General features: G+C 42.1%; 1 protein-coding gene across 1 annotated transcript in view; it reads right to left on the minus strand.

Annotated features, from left to right (window-relative positions):
• LOC109929875 (potassium channel subfamily T member 2-like) overlaps positions 1–15,444 on the minus strand; it is a 636,785-nt gene that overhangs the window by 209,942 nt on the left and 411,399 nt on the right. Inside the window, exon 20 of the mRNA XM_048602052.1 lies at positions 13,153–13,264. Within this exon, the coding sequence (XP_048458009.1) occupies positions 13,153–13,264 (112 nt within the window). The remainder of the gene's footprint in view (positions 1–13,152; positions 13,265–15,444) is intronic.

Consider the following 15,444-nt stretch of genomic DNA (forward strand, 5'->3'; position numbering starts at 1 on the left):
TCCTGGACTAATTTTGCAACAATGCATTTTCAGCAGGATTCTGCACTTGAAAGATGCAGAGGTCAGGGCTAGAACACTGTAACCCACGTCATTTTGCATTTGTTTCCTCAGTGTGTGACTCCCAACTGGGAGTAAGGGATCTTGCAATTAGCAGCCTAATTGCAATAAGCCATTGTTAAGTAACTGAACAGAGACAGTACAGTTACCATAGAAACCAGCACTTTTTAGTGCAGTTATGGGACGAGTCTTACTTAAACAAATTCCAATACAAATCTTCTTGAAAACCTTCAAAGCAGATTTCAAATCTGAGATGTGTTTATTGTGATTGAGCTGAAATACACCTATAACTCGTTACAATATGTAACTCAAGGTAAATCATAATTTCCTTAGGTCTACGGTAAGTGCTTGTTCAATTGTCTCATTATTTCTCTATGCCTGTTCTGTTTAAAGAGATGTCTACTGAATTTCACCAGCCTCTTTCATTTCAAATAGTCGAGCAGTGAAGTCAATTTGTACGTGATTTTATTTAACTTGTACTTTTCTGAATAGCTAAATATGTGGATAACAGTAAGTCATGTACACCCTTTGAGTGTAAACTTATGAGATTCTACAGGTTTGAAATAATCTATCCATCGACTTGACATGGTCATTTCACAAAGGGGATGCCATGTTGCTATGCTGCTACTTTGAAAAAAAATACTCCAGAGATGGCTCTTCCTGTGATCAGATGTGAAGATTTACTGTTAATGTATCCTTCCAAGCCACCACTGATAATATGCATTAAATCAGTCAGTCAGACTGCTGTTCACAGATACATCCAGCAAGTGACAGAGTGGCTCATTTACATTTCATCACATTCCCCTTGTGGAAAGGAGACTTCAGGTTGACAGTGTACATAGAGTTCCTCAGATGCTAATGTTCCCAAGGATGCAAGACATAGTACACAACAGGTGTGTAGTTTAGAGCGACCATTACACTTGTGGAGTCCTTGTGGAGACAAAGTCCCACCTTCACATTGAGAATAACCTCCATCGTGTTGTGTGGCACTATCACCATGCTAAATGGGACAGACTTCGCACGGATCTAGCAACTCAAGACTGAGCATCCATGAAGCACTGTGGGCCATCAACAGCAGCAGAATTGTACTCCAGCACACAATCTGTAACCTCATGGCCCGGCATATCCGCCACTCAACCATTACCATCAAGCCAGGGGATCAACCCTGGTTCAATGGAGAGTGCAGGAGGGCATGTCAGGACCAGCACCAGGCATACCTTACGATGAGGTATCAACCTGGTGAGGCCACCAAACAGGACTACTTGCACGCCAAACAGCAAAAGCAGCAAGTGATAGACAAACCTAAGCGATCCCACAACCATAGGATCAGATCTAAGCTCTACAGTTCTGCCACATCCGTTTGTGAATGGTGGTGGACAATTAAAAAATTTACTGAAGGAGGAGGCTCTACAAACATCCCCATCCTCAATGATGGAAGAGCCCAGCACATCAGTGCAAAAGATAAGGCTGAAGCATTCGCAGCAATCTTCAGCCAGAATTGCCAAGTAAATGATCCATCCCAGCCTCCTCCAGTGGTCCCCAGCATTACAGATACCAGTCTTCAGCCAATTCGATTCACTCCATTTGATATCAAGGAACGGTCGGAGACACTGGATACTGCGAAGGGGCAATGGGCCCTGACAACATTCTGGCAATAGTCCTGAAGACTTATGCTCTAGAACTTGCCGCTCCCCTTGCCAAGCTGTTCCAGTACAGTTACAACATTGGCATCTGCCCGACAATGTGGAAAATTGCCCAAGTTTGTCCTGTGCACAAAAAGCAGAACAAATCCAACCCGGCCAATTACTGCCCCATCAGTCTACTCTCGATCATCAGTAAAGTGATGGAAGTGTCATCAACAGTGCTATCAAGCAACACCTGCTCAGCAATAACTTGCTCAGTGACGCCCAGTTTGGGTTCCACCAGGGCCACTCAGCTCCTGGTCTCATTACAGCCTTGGTTCAAACATGGACAAAAGAGCTGAATTCCAGAGGTGAGGTTAGAGTCACAGCCCGTGACATCAGGGCTGCATTCAACCGAGTGTGGCATCAAGGATACCTGGCAAAACTGGAATCAACAGGTATCGGGGGCAAACTCTCCAGTGGTTGGAGTTATACCTGACACATAGCGAGATGGTTGTGGTTGCTGGAGGTCAGTCATGTCAGTTCCAGGATACCTCTACAGGAGTTCTTTAGTGTAGTGTCCTAGGCCCAATCATCTTCAGCTGTTTCATCAATGACCTTCCCTCCATCATAAGGTCAGAAGTGGGGATGTTCGCCGATGATTGCACAATGTTCAGCACCATTCACGACTCCTCAGATTCTGAAGCAGTCCACGTTCAAATGGAATGGGATCTAGACAATATCCAGGCTTGGGCTGACAAGGGGCAAGTAACATTCGCGCCACACAAAAGCCAGGCTATGATCATCACCAATAAGATGCAATCTAACCATCACCCCTTGACATTCAATGGTGTTACCATCACTGAATCCCCCACTATCAACATCCTGGGGGTTATCATTGACCAGACACGCAGCCGGACTCACCACATTAACAGAGAGGCTACAGAAGTGGGTCAGAAGCTGGGAATACTGCGGCAAGCAACTCACCTCTGACTCCTCAAAGCCTGTCCGCCATCTACAAGGCACAAGTCAGGAGTGTAATGGAATACTCCCCACTTGTCTGGATGGGTGCAGCCCCAACAACACTCAAGAAGCTTGACATCATCCAACACTCCCTCCACCACCGACACTCAGTAGCAGCAGTGTGTACTATCTACAAGATGCACTGCAGAGATTCACCAAAGATCCTCAGACAGCACCTTCCAAACCCACGACCACTTCCATCTAGAAGGACAAGGGCAGCAGACATATGGGAACACCACCACCTGCAAGTTCCCCTTGAAGTTGCTCACCATCCTGACCTGGAAATATATCGCCGTTCCTTCACTGTCGCTGGGTCAAAGTCCTGGAATTCCTTCCCTAGGGGCATTGTGGGTCAACCCACAGCAGGAGGACTGCAGCGGTTCAGGAAGGCAGCTCACCGCCACCTTCTCAAGGGCAACTAGGGACGGGCAATAAATGCGCGGCCAGCCGGCGATGCCCACATGAATAAATGAATAAATTTTTTAAAAGTATACGTACTGCGGAACACCGGGTTCCTCCTCCTCCTACCGTTCTACCCCAGGCAAAGTCTGGCCTGCTCAACAGGGCAACCATCCTTGCAACTACTTTGCACAGCAGCATGCCCATTTTCCCACCAAAAAGGAGGTTGGGTGCTACACGTCCGCATCACTTGCCTACATTTAGTCCAGGAACATAATTTTTACTCAGCAATTTATCCCCTCCCCATCACTCACCAGCCACAACAAAGACAATTAAATATTTGCCATTTATTTTGACGTTCGATCAAATAAATATCTTTTGAAATAATATTTCTCACCAAATGCAGTCATTTCCCCTTAAGTGCACGAACCTGCTTTAAGGGATTGAACGTTCAATTTCATTGTGCTTCATGTTATCCAAAATGGAAGCTGAAATCTGTGACTCAGCGAAAATATTGCTTCTGAGGGATGAATAAGATTTTAAAGAGTATAATTAGGAAGAAAATAATTGGCGTTTGGAAAATTATGAGCAAATTAATTAACATGATTGTATTATCCGATGAAGTAATGAAGCAAGTTGCTGAACATTGTGCACTTGCTGTTGTGTAATTGGGCTTCATAGAGGATTTGACTAATTACTGCACAATCCATTTGCAAGATCAAAGCCCCCTGGAGTTAAAGGGACAGCAACCACATGGATATATGATGGACTGAAGGAGAAAAAGTAGACAGTCTAGGTGAAAGGTTTTTATTTTCAGATGGTGTTTATTTATGTTGCAACACTAGGGGAAGCACTACTTGCACATGTGGGGTGGAAACTTACCGGGGTCTGATCGACATGAGCTATGGTGAAAGATGTGTTTCAGGAATGGTGCCTGGTAAGGCGTGTGGAAATTGGACGTGATTCATACCGTAGGGTAGGAACGACAATTAATGTGGCAAGTTTGGTAAAATTTGGTGAGAAAACATGCTGGGCCTGGCAGTGAGAATCCCCTCAACACACTTGATGCAATTTGCTCTGAGCTAAAAAGATGTTAAGATTCAGCCCAAAGCTGCAGTCTCTTTCTTTGTCAAAGTGCCAGTTATTTGCATTACAACTACGAAGTTCTCTTGACACACACTAACAATAGGGCTCAAGTTAGTCATTTTTAGGTTTATGTTCTTAACTCTAACCCACCGATGATTTTCAACTGTTATCCCCACAAAACCTGCTTCTTGGGAGATGAAGATAGATAAACAGGAAATTTCAGTCAATGAGATTTCAAGTTCCAAAGAACTCAGAGGAGGCTTGATTGTAACATTTTGTTTAAAGCTCAGTTTGTTGCTAAAAGATCAAGAAGGGCAGCACGGGCCTCACAGAACCAGGGGCCCAGGTTCAATTCTAGCCTCAGGCGACTGCGCAGAGTTTGTATGTATTCTCCATGTCTGCATGCTTTAGTCTCCTCCCATTGTCCAATAGATTCAAGAACAGCTTCTTCCCTGCTGTTATCAGACATATGAATGGGCCTCTTGTATATTAGAGTTGCTCTTTTTCTGCACCTTCTCTGCAGCTGTAACACTCTATTTTGCATTCTGTTCTATTACCCTGATGTAATTATGTAAGGTGTGATGTCTCTGGTTAGCCTGCCAACAATATTTTTCACTGTATCTCGGTGCATATGACAACAATAATAAATCAACGATGTGTAGATTAGGTGGATTGGTGTGGTAAATTGCCCCACAGTATCCAGGGATGTACAGGTTAGGTCATAAATGCGGGGTTACAGGGTTAGGATGGGGGGCTTAGGGTCTGGGTGAGATGCTCTTTGGAGGGTCAGTGCAGACCCGATGGGCAGAATGGTCTCTGTCTGAACTGTAGGTATCCTATGATATTATGTATTTTGAAAATATGTGCCAGAAAAATCTAACTTGTGGGATTCAACCTTTGGATTGAGAGTCCCATCATCTACCAACAGAACTAAGTGGGCTGCAAAGAAAGCTCCTGGACAAAGATAGCACATAAATTGAGACAGTTCACTTTTGTGGTTTATACGCCATACGAAGGGTATGGTTATGTTCATGATGCCTATCATTACTGCCTGGTGCCCATGGCTGGGGACAGACAAACCTATTGACACTCCAGCAATGTAATTTGCAAAATAGGGATAGTGTACGTCTCACTTTTACAAACGTCAACCAAAGTGACCAGGCATTTGCTTGTACAAGGTGTACAGTTACAAGCCAATATATGTTTGCTTCAGACACAGCATGTGTCTATACCCCTGCAAAACTCTCAACATTCCCTATTAATGAGTATCTTGACCATGTTAAGTGTCCTTATATGGAAATAGTGAGGCCACCCTTCTGTCCTGTGTATATGTTGGCACTGAGCAGGGCATTGGGTAATTGGCACAGTTTCAGTATTTTTAGATCTTGTCCACCTCTTCCTTGCCTCCAGTGGAATCCAAAAATTCAGCTTTGTGCAACATCACTGGAGAAAGATATTGATGACACCGTGTCAAGTGAAGATAAGTCACTTGTTCTTCTGTAATATCTTAGAAATAATTGAAGGCCTCAGAGACACAGTAGACAATAATTGAATGTTCCCAGAAATAAGGGGTTTAAGCTGGATTGGATGAGCTGGGACAGGTCTCCTTATGGGGAGGAGGAGTGATGACAGAATAAAGTCAGGGGAAACTATGGGCCCAATGGGTGGAGGGATCCACAACCTGGGGACATGGATTCAAGGCTATTGACAGAAGACACTAAAGTGACATAAGAAAATACTTCTTTCATTTTTACGCAGTCGGGACGTGGAATGTACCACCTGAGGGAGAGGTAGAGACAGATTCCATTGTGACTTTCAACAAAGAATTGAATAGGAAAACCTGAAGAGCTAAACATTGCAGGGCATGGACATGATGGGCCAAAAAGCCTCCTTTATGCCATAACCATTCGATCATTCTATAATTAGGTCATTTGTCACAAGTCAAAAGTACTTTATTGACTGTAAAGCAAACTGGGATGTCCTGTGGTCATGAAAGTGGCAAGTGTTCATTTATTTTCTGGTGAACAATGGTGTTTATAATTTTTTTTAAAAAAACATCTACTTAATCATCAATTTATGGCTTGGAGGTTCCTTGGGCCATTCTCTACAGACTGTCACTCATTTTAGTTAAAGTGATACTGTAAAACCAGCCTCTCTGGCTTCCTCTCCATGTCCCTAAGTATCTCTAGCCTTCCAAAAACCTCCTTGTCACCACATCAAACTCTTTTGTCACCAAACTCAGGCACCTTATGCGTTATCCCCACTTGCCTCACTATTGGCAGCCATACCAACAACCATTCTGGCACACTGCTGTATTCTACACTTTCTTTCAGACTCACAGTAAAAATCAACACTTCCATTAGGTTTTTGCTGACTCTTTTAATTTGCCTTGACATCCGTTTCTATCTGGTTATGATTCCTTGAAAGATTCCTGACACATTTTTCTACTTTACAGGCATAATATAAATGCAAATTGTTGTTTATGGTGTCTTTTTATTCAACTCTGCATGGGTAGTTAAAGTACTTTGTATAAGATATTCAAGCATAATGGGTTCTCAAAAGACGAATAATAAAATAATACTCTTGTTTATGCTTTGAGGAAATAAGCAGTAAAAATCTTCAAAAAATACCCTAGTACAAGGATATAAACAAAGCTCAAACATTTGAAAAGCTCCACAATTTCAGATGAGATGCAATTAAATGCAGAATTCTATCATGTCAATATCTAGTAGTTAAGTCCATAGGATGTACAATAAAAGGCAGTTTCCATGACAACATTGTCTCACTTCACTCAGAAAACCTGTGAACTTCATACATTACATGTTTTAATGCTATTTAAACAACCAAATACAAGTAAACCATATTACAGGCATATTCTCAGTCTAAATTTTGATTAAATTCAAGTATCAAGAACTAAGGAGGTTTCAAAACTACATGAAATAATTTGGTTCAGTTTTTATAAATAAGGAGGTCTGCGGGAAGTGGCTTGTACACCTAAAATTTGGTGCACAAAAGATCTGTATGTCAGAAAGCCAAACAGAGCTAATAAAATAAAGCCAACATAGTCCCCATTCTTTATCTTACTGCCAGCTCTGAAAGTTAGCCTTCTGTGTTTTAGATCATTTTAGAAAGTTGCAAGCATTTCCTTATCTGCTTTCCACTCAGTTGCTTTCTGTAGAATTATGGTCCTACCTTTAAATCGAGATAATGATAGACAAACATGAATCCAAATCAGAAATCACAACTGAACTAATTTGTAAAATGTGGAAAGGAACCTTACCCTAACAACTATCCTTTCATCATGCTACATCATGCATCACTTCAGTATGTTTCCAGTCTAGTAGAAACAGTCTGTCACTAATTGCTGGTGGGGTGAGTCATGTAAATGAAACCGAAAGATCTAAAATCTTCAAAATCTGTACACTGGCATAGGAAAATTGTTCATTTACCAGGCTGGAGATCGGTGCTTTTAGCAGCTGACCAATATTCCCCTGTTTTTTTCCCTTCTGAAAGGGAGGATATTCCTACACAATGTGTGGAGTGATATCTGGAAACTTTTACGATGCGTGTCTTTGCTGTTAAACTTCAGACAACTTGCCTAATGCTTTATGGCATAGGTCTGTGTTCTGTTGTAAATTTTACAGTAGAGTTAGGTTCTCCAGATTTTTAGCTTATGACTTGAAAGTTTTCCAAAGTAGTAATTATATCCACTAAGAAATATTTTTCTGTGCAGGAGCATGAGCTAATCAATCTGGATATTTTCTTCAGAACAAGCTGCACTTTGAGAGCTCTTGCAGTTTGGTGATTAACCTGGGCAAAGTCTTATACCTGTGCAGTACAAGACATTCATCAACAATATACAGAGGGTTTAATTGCGACAGAATTCGGTCAATCTTGTCAAGTTTCACACAGGAATTCTTTCAGTGAGGCCTAGTGTGTCTTCTCATACTACCACTCCAAAGTTGCCTCATTACCAATGTGCCACACCCCTTGCTTATCTAATGCTATCATGATTTTCCCACTTTCAGGAATGGAAGTTGTCACCCCTAATGGGATATCCCAGGATTGCACCATCTTTGATTCCCAGGCATGCACCCAGCCAAGCATTGGCAGTCCATAGTTGCCTCAGCCCCAGATCAATGCTTCTCATGGTACTGAGATGATATAGCTGACACTTCCTTGCACACACAATTGCATATTGCTATACCTATCTCTCCAAGCACCGGGCCACACAGCTTATCTCTCCTTAGCTATGTCTCATCTTACAACTCTCTAAGGACTCTGCTCTACTCTTGGTTCAATGTCTACTGAATAAGGATAAGATGCTGGGTTACAATGTGGGACCATCACATACAGGGAAACCTTCGAACCCATCGCTTTTATTCAGCAACAACAAAAGTAAACAAAAAATAAACAAACAAACTTAAGCTGCATTTGCCTCTTGGAAAGAAAGAAACTGCAAAACCCGTCGAGAACCAGCAAATGTACAGTTAAAGAACAATGAAGGGGTACCAATTCATCCCTCCTCATTTGGAAGATCCCGTCTGGAATTGTAATGAATTGGGGAGCCTCGCCTGGGGACTGGTCACGGTACAAGACACAAATCGGGAGTGTGATGAAATGCTCCCCAATTGCCTGGATGGGTACAGCTGCAACAACACTCAGCAATCTTGACACCATCCAGGACAAAGAAGTCCACTTGAATGGAATCCCTTCCCCATCCTTAACATTTACTTCCACTACCATTGACACATGTTGACAGCTGAACGCACCACGTACAAGAAGCGCTGCATCAACTCATCAAGTCTCATTCACCAGTAACCCTGCAGCAACCACGACCAGTTACAACAAAAAGAGCAGCAGATACATGGGAATACTACCTCATGCATGTACTCTTTCAAGTCACAAACCATCCTGAATTGCAGCTATATTGCTGTTCCTTCACTGATGTTGGTCCAAAATCCTGAACATCCCTCTGAACAGCACTCTTGGTGTCCTTACACCCCAAGGACTGCTGTTCTTCGAGAAGGCAGCTCATCTCATGGTCTCTGGATTAATTAGGAATGGGCTGGTTTAGATGCTGATGCCCACACTTTGTGAATGAGTAGCTTTTTTTAAAAAAAGTTAACTCTGATGGATGGAGGCATCGCATTGAGAAAGCAATGGGGGTACCATTAGCTCCCAAAGCTGCTGGGCAATTAAGAAGATACAAGGATGCAATACATCCTTTTGTTTGCAGGCTTATTAGTTACCTTTGTCCTGATGAATACAACATGGGAAACTGCAATTTTATCTCTTTAAAGCGATTGATTGATTGTTGGGTCTAAAAAAAGCACTGTGTGCAGCATACAAATTACCTTTCCACTTAGTGTGCTTTTTATTAAACTTGTGAGAATATGCCCAGCATTTAAAGAGACGACTTTAAATGGAGCTCTTTTGCAGCTCGATTTGGTTGAAAGATGCTCAACAGAAATCCTGAAACGAGGAGCACAACCAGTGCAACCTGAGCCAATACAAATGATCCAAGTATGAATAGTGCTGCATTAAGAGTAGGAAGGTTTTCATTCAGAAAACATCTAGTTTGCATCAAACATTATTTTGTTGGATTGATAAATCCTTCATGTGGTTTGCCTATTTGTGCTTTTCACTAATTATGCAACAACAGATCTCAATCAGGCTCTGCATTTGTGGCACATTCAATCGAGAACGGTCATGGTAGCAATTAACAGGAGTGGCTCCTCAAATAGCCCCGTTCTCAATGAAGAGGGCACCCAGCACATCAGTCTAAAAGATAAGGCTGATGCATTTGCATTGGGTCTGTGCTCAATGAAGTTCAATTGAAACTTGTTGAGGGGCCTGGATAGAGTGGACGTGGAGAACTAGCAGGAGAGGCTCGGACCCGAGGGCACAGCCTCACAGAGGAGGAATGACCCTTTAGAACTGAGAGGAGTAGGAACTTCTTCAGTTAGAGGGTGGTTAATCTGTGGAAGTCATTGCCACAGGGGGCTGTGGAGGCCAAGTTATTGAATGTACTCAAGGTAGAGATAGATAGGTTCTTGATTAGAAAGGGGATCAAGGGTTACAGGGAGAAGGCAGGAGAATGGGGTTATGAAACATATCAGCCTGGTCGAAAGGCAGAGCAGACTCAATGGGCGAATGGTCTAATTCGGCTCCTGTATCTTTTGGTCTTATGGCAACTATCTTCAGCCAGAACTGCTGAGTGGATGATCCACATCAACCACCTCCAGAGGTTTCCAGCTTGAGATATGCTAGTTTTCACCAATTTGTTTCACTCTGTTTGATATCAAGACATGATTGCAAAGGTGCTGCAAAGTCTATGGGCCTTGACAATAGACTGGCAATACTAATGAATACTCAAGGTAGTGTCCCAGGCCTGATCATCTTCAGATGCTTCATCAATGGCCTTCCCTCCACCATAAGGTCAGAAGTGGGGATTTTAACTAATGATTCCACAATGTTCAGCACCATTCACAGACTCCACAGATACTGAAGCAGTTCATGTTCAAATGAAACTGGACAATGTCCAGGGTTCAGTTGACAAGTGACAAGTAGCCAAACAACTGCCAGGCAATGATCATTTACAACAAGAGAGAATCTAACCATCATATCTTGATATTTGATGGTACTACTATAACTAAATTCCCAACAATCAAAATCCTGGGGTTTCCATTGAGCAGAAACTGAATTGGACTAGCCATATAAATACTGCAACTAAAGAACAGATCAGAAGCTAGGAATACTGCGGAGAGTTACTCACCACCTGACTGCTCAAAGCCTGTCCCTGATCTACAAGGCGCAAATCAGGAGTGTGATGGAATGTGTACGATCTACAAGAAGCACTAAAGAAATTCACCAAGTGTCCTGAGATAGCACCTTCCAAACCCACTACCCCTTCCATCTAGAAAGACAAGGGCAGCGGATACATGGGAACACCACCACCTGCAGGTTCCCCTCCGAGCCACTCATCAACCTGACTTGGAAATATATTGCCGTTCCTTCATTGTCACTGGGTCAAAACCCTGGAACTTCCACTTTAATGGCATTATGGGTCTACCTACACCAAATTGACTGCAACATTTCAAGAAGGCAGCTGACCACCACCTTCTCAAGGTCATCTAAGGATAGGCAATAAGTGCTGGGCTTAGCCAGCAATGCCCACGTCCCAGGAGTGAATGAATTTTGAAAAAAGAGAATCTTATTACCCTGTATTGCTCTTTAGCATTCAATGGAGCATTATCACGGAATTCCCCAATATCAACACCCTGGGAGTTATCATCAACCAGAAACTGAACCATACCAGGTAATAAATGCTGTCTTGATCAGCAGTGCACACAATCCATGAAAGGTAATTTAAGATAAAGAAAAAGGCTATATTTTGCTTTTCTCGCTTAATTAATAAATTAATTGATTAGTTCACCTCTTTGGATGTTTTGCATATGAAATCTCATCGTGATTGGAGCATTTTTTTTTGTCTTTTGCAAACTGGGCAGATCTTACACTCAACAAAAAAGAAGGTATTAGTGCCAACTGGTACAGGCACTGTAAATGGAAATGTTCTGTAAACTGATCCACAACATAAATTGCAAAACAAAATGAAATGCTGAACCACAACTTCTCAATCATTTTGTAAAAATCTTTGATTGACAAACTTGAAATGAATTAAATTATACAAAAAAGGGTTATCTTGTCACCATGACAATGGAACTGGGAATGATGACAACAAGCATTAATTAAGAGTGCACATTTTGAGCAGAAATGTTTTTGGAGCTTACCCTGAAGCAGACTATTTTCTGAAACATATGGTGTGGTAGTATTCTCAACACAAACTGCTCCCAACAGACAGTCCCATTCTAATGAAGTGTGAGTTCAAGATAGATTTAAAGCACTGATGCATTGAGATGTGCCCTTTTCAAATGTTGAATTTATCCTCCAACTTAGAACCATAGTGTTTATTTGATTTGGTGATAGGTACACAGGTCTTAAGAGCACAAGTAGACCATTTGGCTCCTTGGGCCTGTTCCATCTCTCAACAAGATCATGGGTGATCTGATTGTGCTGCCAACTTCACTTTCCTTCTATAACCTTTGACTGACTTGCCTATGAAAAATGAATAACTTGAATGACTCAGCCTCCATTGTCTTCTGCGGAAATGATTTCCATGGACTAATGACACTCAGGGAAAGTAAAATCTCATTTTCATTCCAAAATGGAAAGCTGATTTTTAAAAAATTGTGTCTCCTAGTTCTAATTTATCCCATATATATTCTCTCATTGTCCACTCTATCAACTTCCCACAGGGTTTTGTATATTTCAATAAGGTCACTTCCCATCATTCTATATACTGGGATGGATACCAAGGAGATATGTGATGATAGTCATTGCTGGAGGAACCTCTCTCTACACTGATGTATTTAAAAATACAAATTAACCACGATTAAAAAGTTCTGACCTTCAACTTCTCGATATATTACAGGAGCTTCAATGAGATTGCAATGGAAAAGTATTAACGAGCAGCACTGCACTTTGGTATGTCCTGAGGCAAGAAAGATACTAAATGGATTGTTAGTTTCTTTCTTAGTTTCTTTCTTTCTGAGCTTCTTTATTTCTTAGTTTCTATCTTTATGTTTAAGGATGTTAACTAATACAGGATGGATTACAAAAATCACAGCAACATAATTTCCAGGATTTACAGAAAGCACTGACAGAAATGTTTCATTCCTTTTGTATTGTTCTAAGTGAATATGGAGATAAATTTCTGGTGTTACTTTTTGGAAACAGGCACTTATGAGATTACATATTCAAAGAAATAGAAAGATCAACAATTGCCAATTTTAATGATGCAGCTACATTTTGTTTGAAACACAGCTACATTATTACATATTATCATCGTAAAATGAAAATGTAGACTTCAGGAATGTAAAAATATATAAAACAAAATTCTCACCTTCTCAAGTTTAGACAAAGCCAATGAATAGCAGTCTTTAGCCCTGAACTGCATGAATCTCATATTGGCTGGATGTGTCAGTTCTGTGATAATACTGAGACTGGAGAATAACCTACAGGCAGACGAAAAATGGAGAAGGCAAAATAGGTCATTGTTGGGTTTTACTCATATCGAGTCAACTACAATTACCAAAGTTTAAATACAGGTATTTGTTGTCTGACAGTGATCCAAACCATGATTCTGGTGACACCAAAGAAACAAGTATTCCATCAATTTATGTGGATTGATAACTAAAATTAATAATGGGTATGATCCCATTCTATAAATAACAACATTTCCTTAAAGCGATCAGCAAAAAGTTTAACAACCATTTGCATATCTTAGGCACCTTAACACACAGAAACATACCTCCGAGCACCTTAGATAGACAAATGGATTGGGGAAGGAATGTTGATGGAGTGATATGGAGATAACAGAGATGTCGAGGAAAACTTCCCTATATGAGGTATTTTCTATGGCTGCCTCTTCAATTGGTTCAACAACATACATGTGGCCAGACGCTTGCTGGCTCTGTGGGGCTCTGGGTCCCACATGCCCTGTATTTTATTCCAACCCCTCATATTCCAATTTTGGAGGAATAACATTATGCCGATTGAAAGTTCAGTACTGTCAGCCTACTTATTAGTTCATGTACTTGCTCTCAGCATTACTCTCTCACCTCTTGGACATCAGCTCAAATGCCTAGCTTGGCCTCGTGTGATGCCCAGCTATCCACTGACCTGGCCGTTCTCAGAGGGTGTGGTGAGCTCGAGAAGACTGTCCCCAGGAAGAACTGGGTCTCATCTAAAGTGCAATACATGAAGGATAGCCCATGGATGAGTGTGAGCATAGAAACATAGAAGATAGGAGCAGGAGGAGGCCATTTGGCCCTTCGAGCCTGCTCTGCCATTCATCACAATCACGGCTGATCATTCAACTCAATAGCCTAATCCTGCTTTCTCCCCATAACCTCTGATCCCATTTGCCCCAAGTGCTATATATAGTCATCTCTTGGATACATTCAATGTTTTGGCATCAACTACTTCCTGTGGTAATGAATTCCACAGGCTCAACACTCTTTGGGTGAAGAAATGTCTCATCATCTCCGTCCTAAATCATCTACGCCGAATCCTCATACTGTGACCCCTGGTTCTGGACACACCCATCATCAGGAACACCCTCCCTGCATCTATCCTGTCCAGTCCAGTTAGAATTTTATAAGTATCTATGAGATCCCCCCTCATTCTAGTGAAAACAATCCTAACCTAGTCAATCTCTCCTCATACGTCAGACCCGCCATCCCCGGAATCAGCCTGGTAAACCTTCGCTGCATTCCCTCGAGAGCAAGAGAAAAGGGAACCAAAACTGCACACAATATTCCAGGTGTGGTCTCACCAAGGCCCTGTACAACTGCAACATCACATCCCTGCTCCTGTACTCAAAACCTCTCGCAATGAAGGCCAACATACCATTTGCCTTCTTTACCGCCAGCTGCACCTGCATACTTACCTTCAGCGACTGGTGCACAAGGACACCCAGGTCCCGCTGCACACTCCCCCCTCTCCCAATTTACAGCCATTCAGGTAGTAACCTGCCTCCTTGTTTTTGCTTCCGAAGTGAATAACCTCACATTTATCCAAATTATACTGCATCTGCCATTGATTTGCCCGCTCACTCAACCAGTTGAGATTATGCTGAAGGATCTAGTATAGAGCTCCACAAGGTACTTAGGCCACTTTAGTTTACGCTCAGTAGGCAAGGCAAGACGGTCATGCCAGCTGAATTGTTCACACTGCCCATTATCCTCTGGATGACACTGAGTGGCTGTTAGAGAGTGGCACAGCTCTTGGCAATGCCATAGATCTTGTGAAGCTAATGTAGGATCTTGCTCTCAAATTTGCACCCCTCACCTCACTGACTATGCCAAAAATCATAACATGGGATTTGCACAAACGCCATCACTCAAAGATCATTGAGGAGAGATCCTTCATTCTGCTGGCATTGGGTCAATACAAAAAGTGAGAGAAGTTAAGGATCAATAAGAACTATATACAGTGTGTACATGGAAGGACCATGTACGTTGTGCTGAGGAATTCCTTCATCTGCCTGCCCTCCGTTCCCATCAGCAAAGACACTTTTGTTTCCAGTGACAGTTCATTTGACTGCTCCAGCTGCCCTCCCTCACTGTCGCCTTTCTTTGCTGGAGGTCCTATTACAATGAAGAGACGTTGCTTCCATTTTGAAATACCCTAA

The sequence above is a fragment of the Rhincodon typus genome, chromosome 10 (assembly GCF_021869965.1).
Source record: "Rhincodon typus isolate 14 chromosome 10, sRhiTyp1.1, whole genome shotgun sequence".
NCBI lineage: Eukaryota > Metazoa > Chordata > Chondrichthyes > Orectolobiformes > Rhincodontidae > Rhincodon > Rhincodon typus.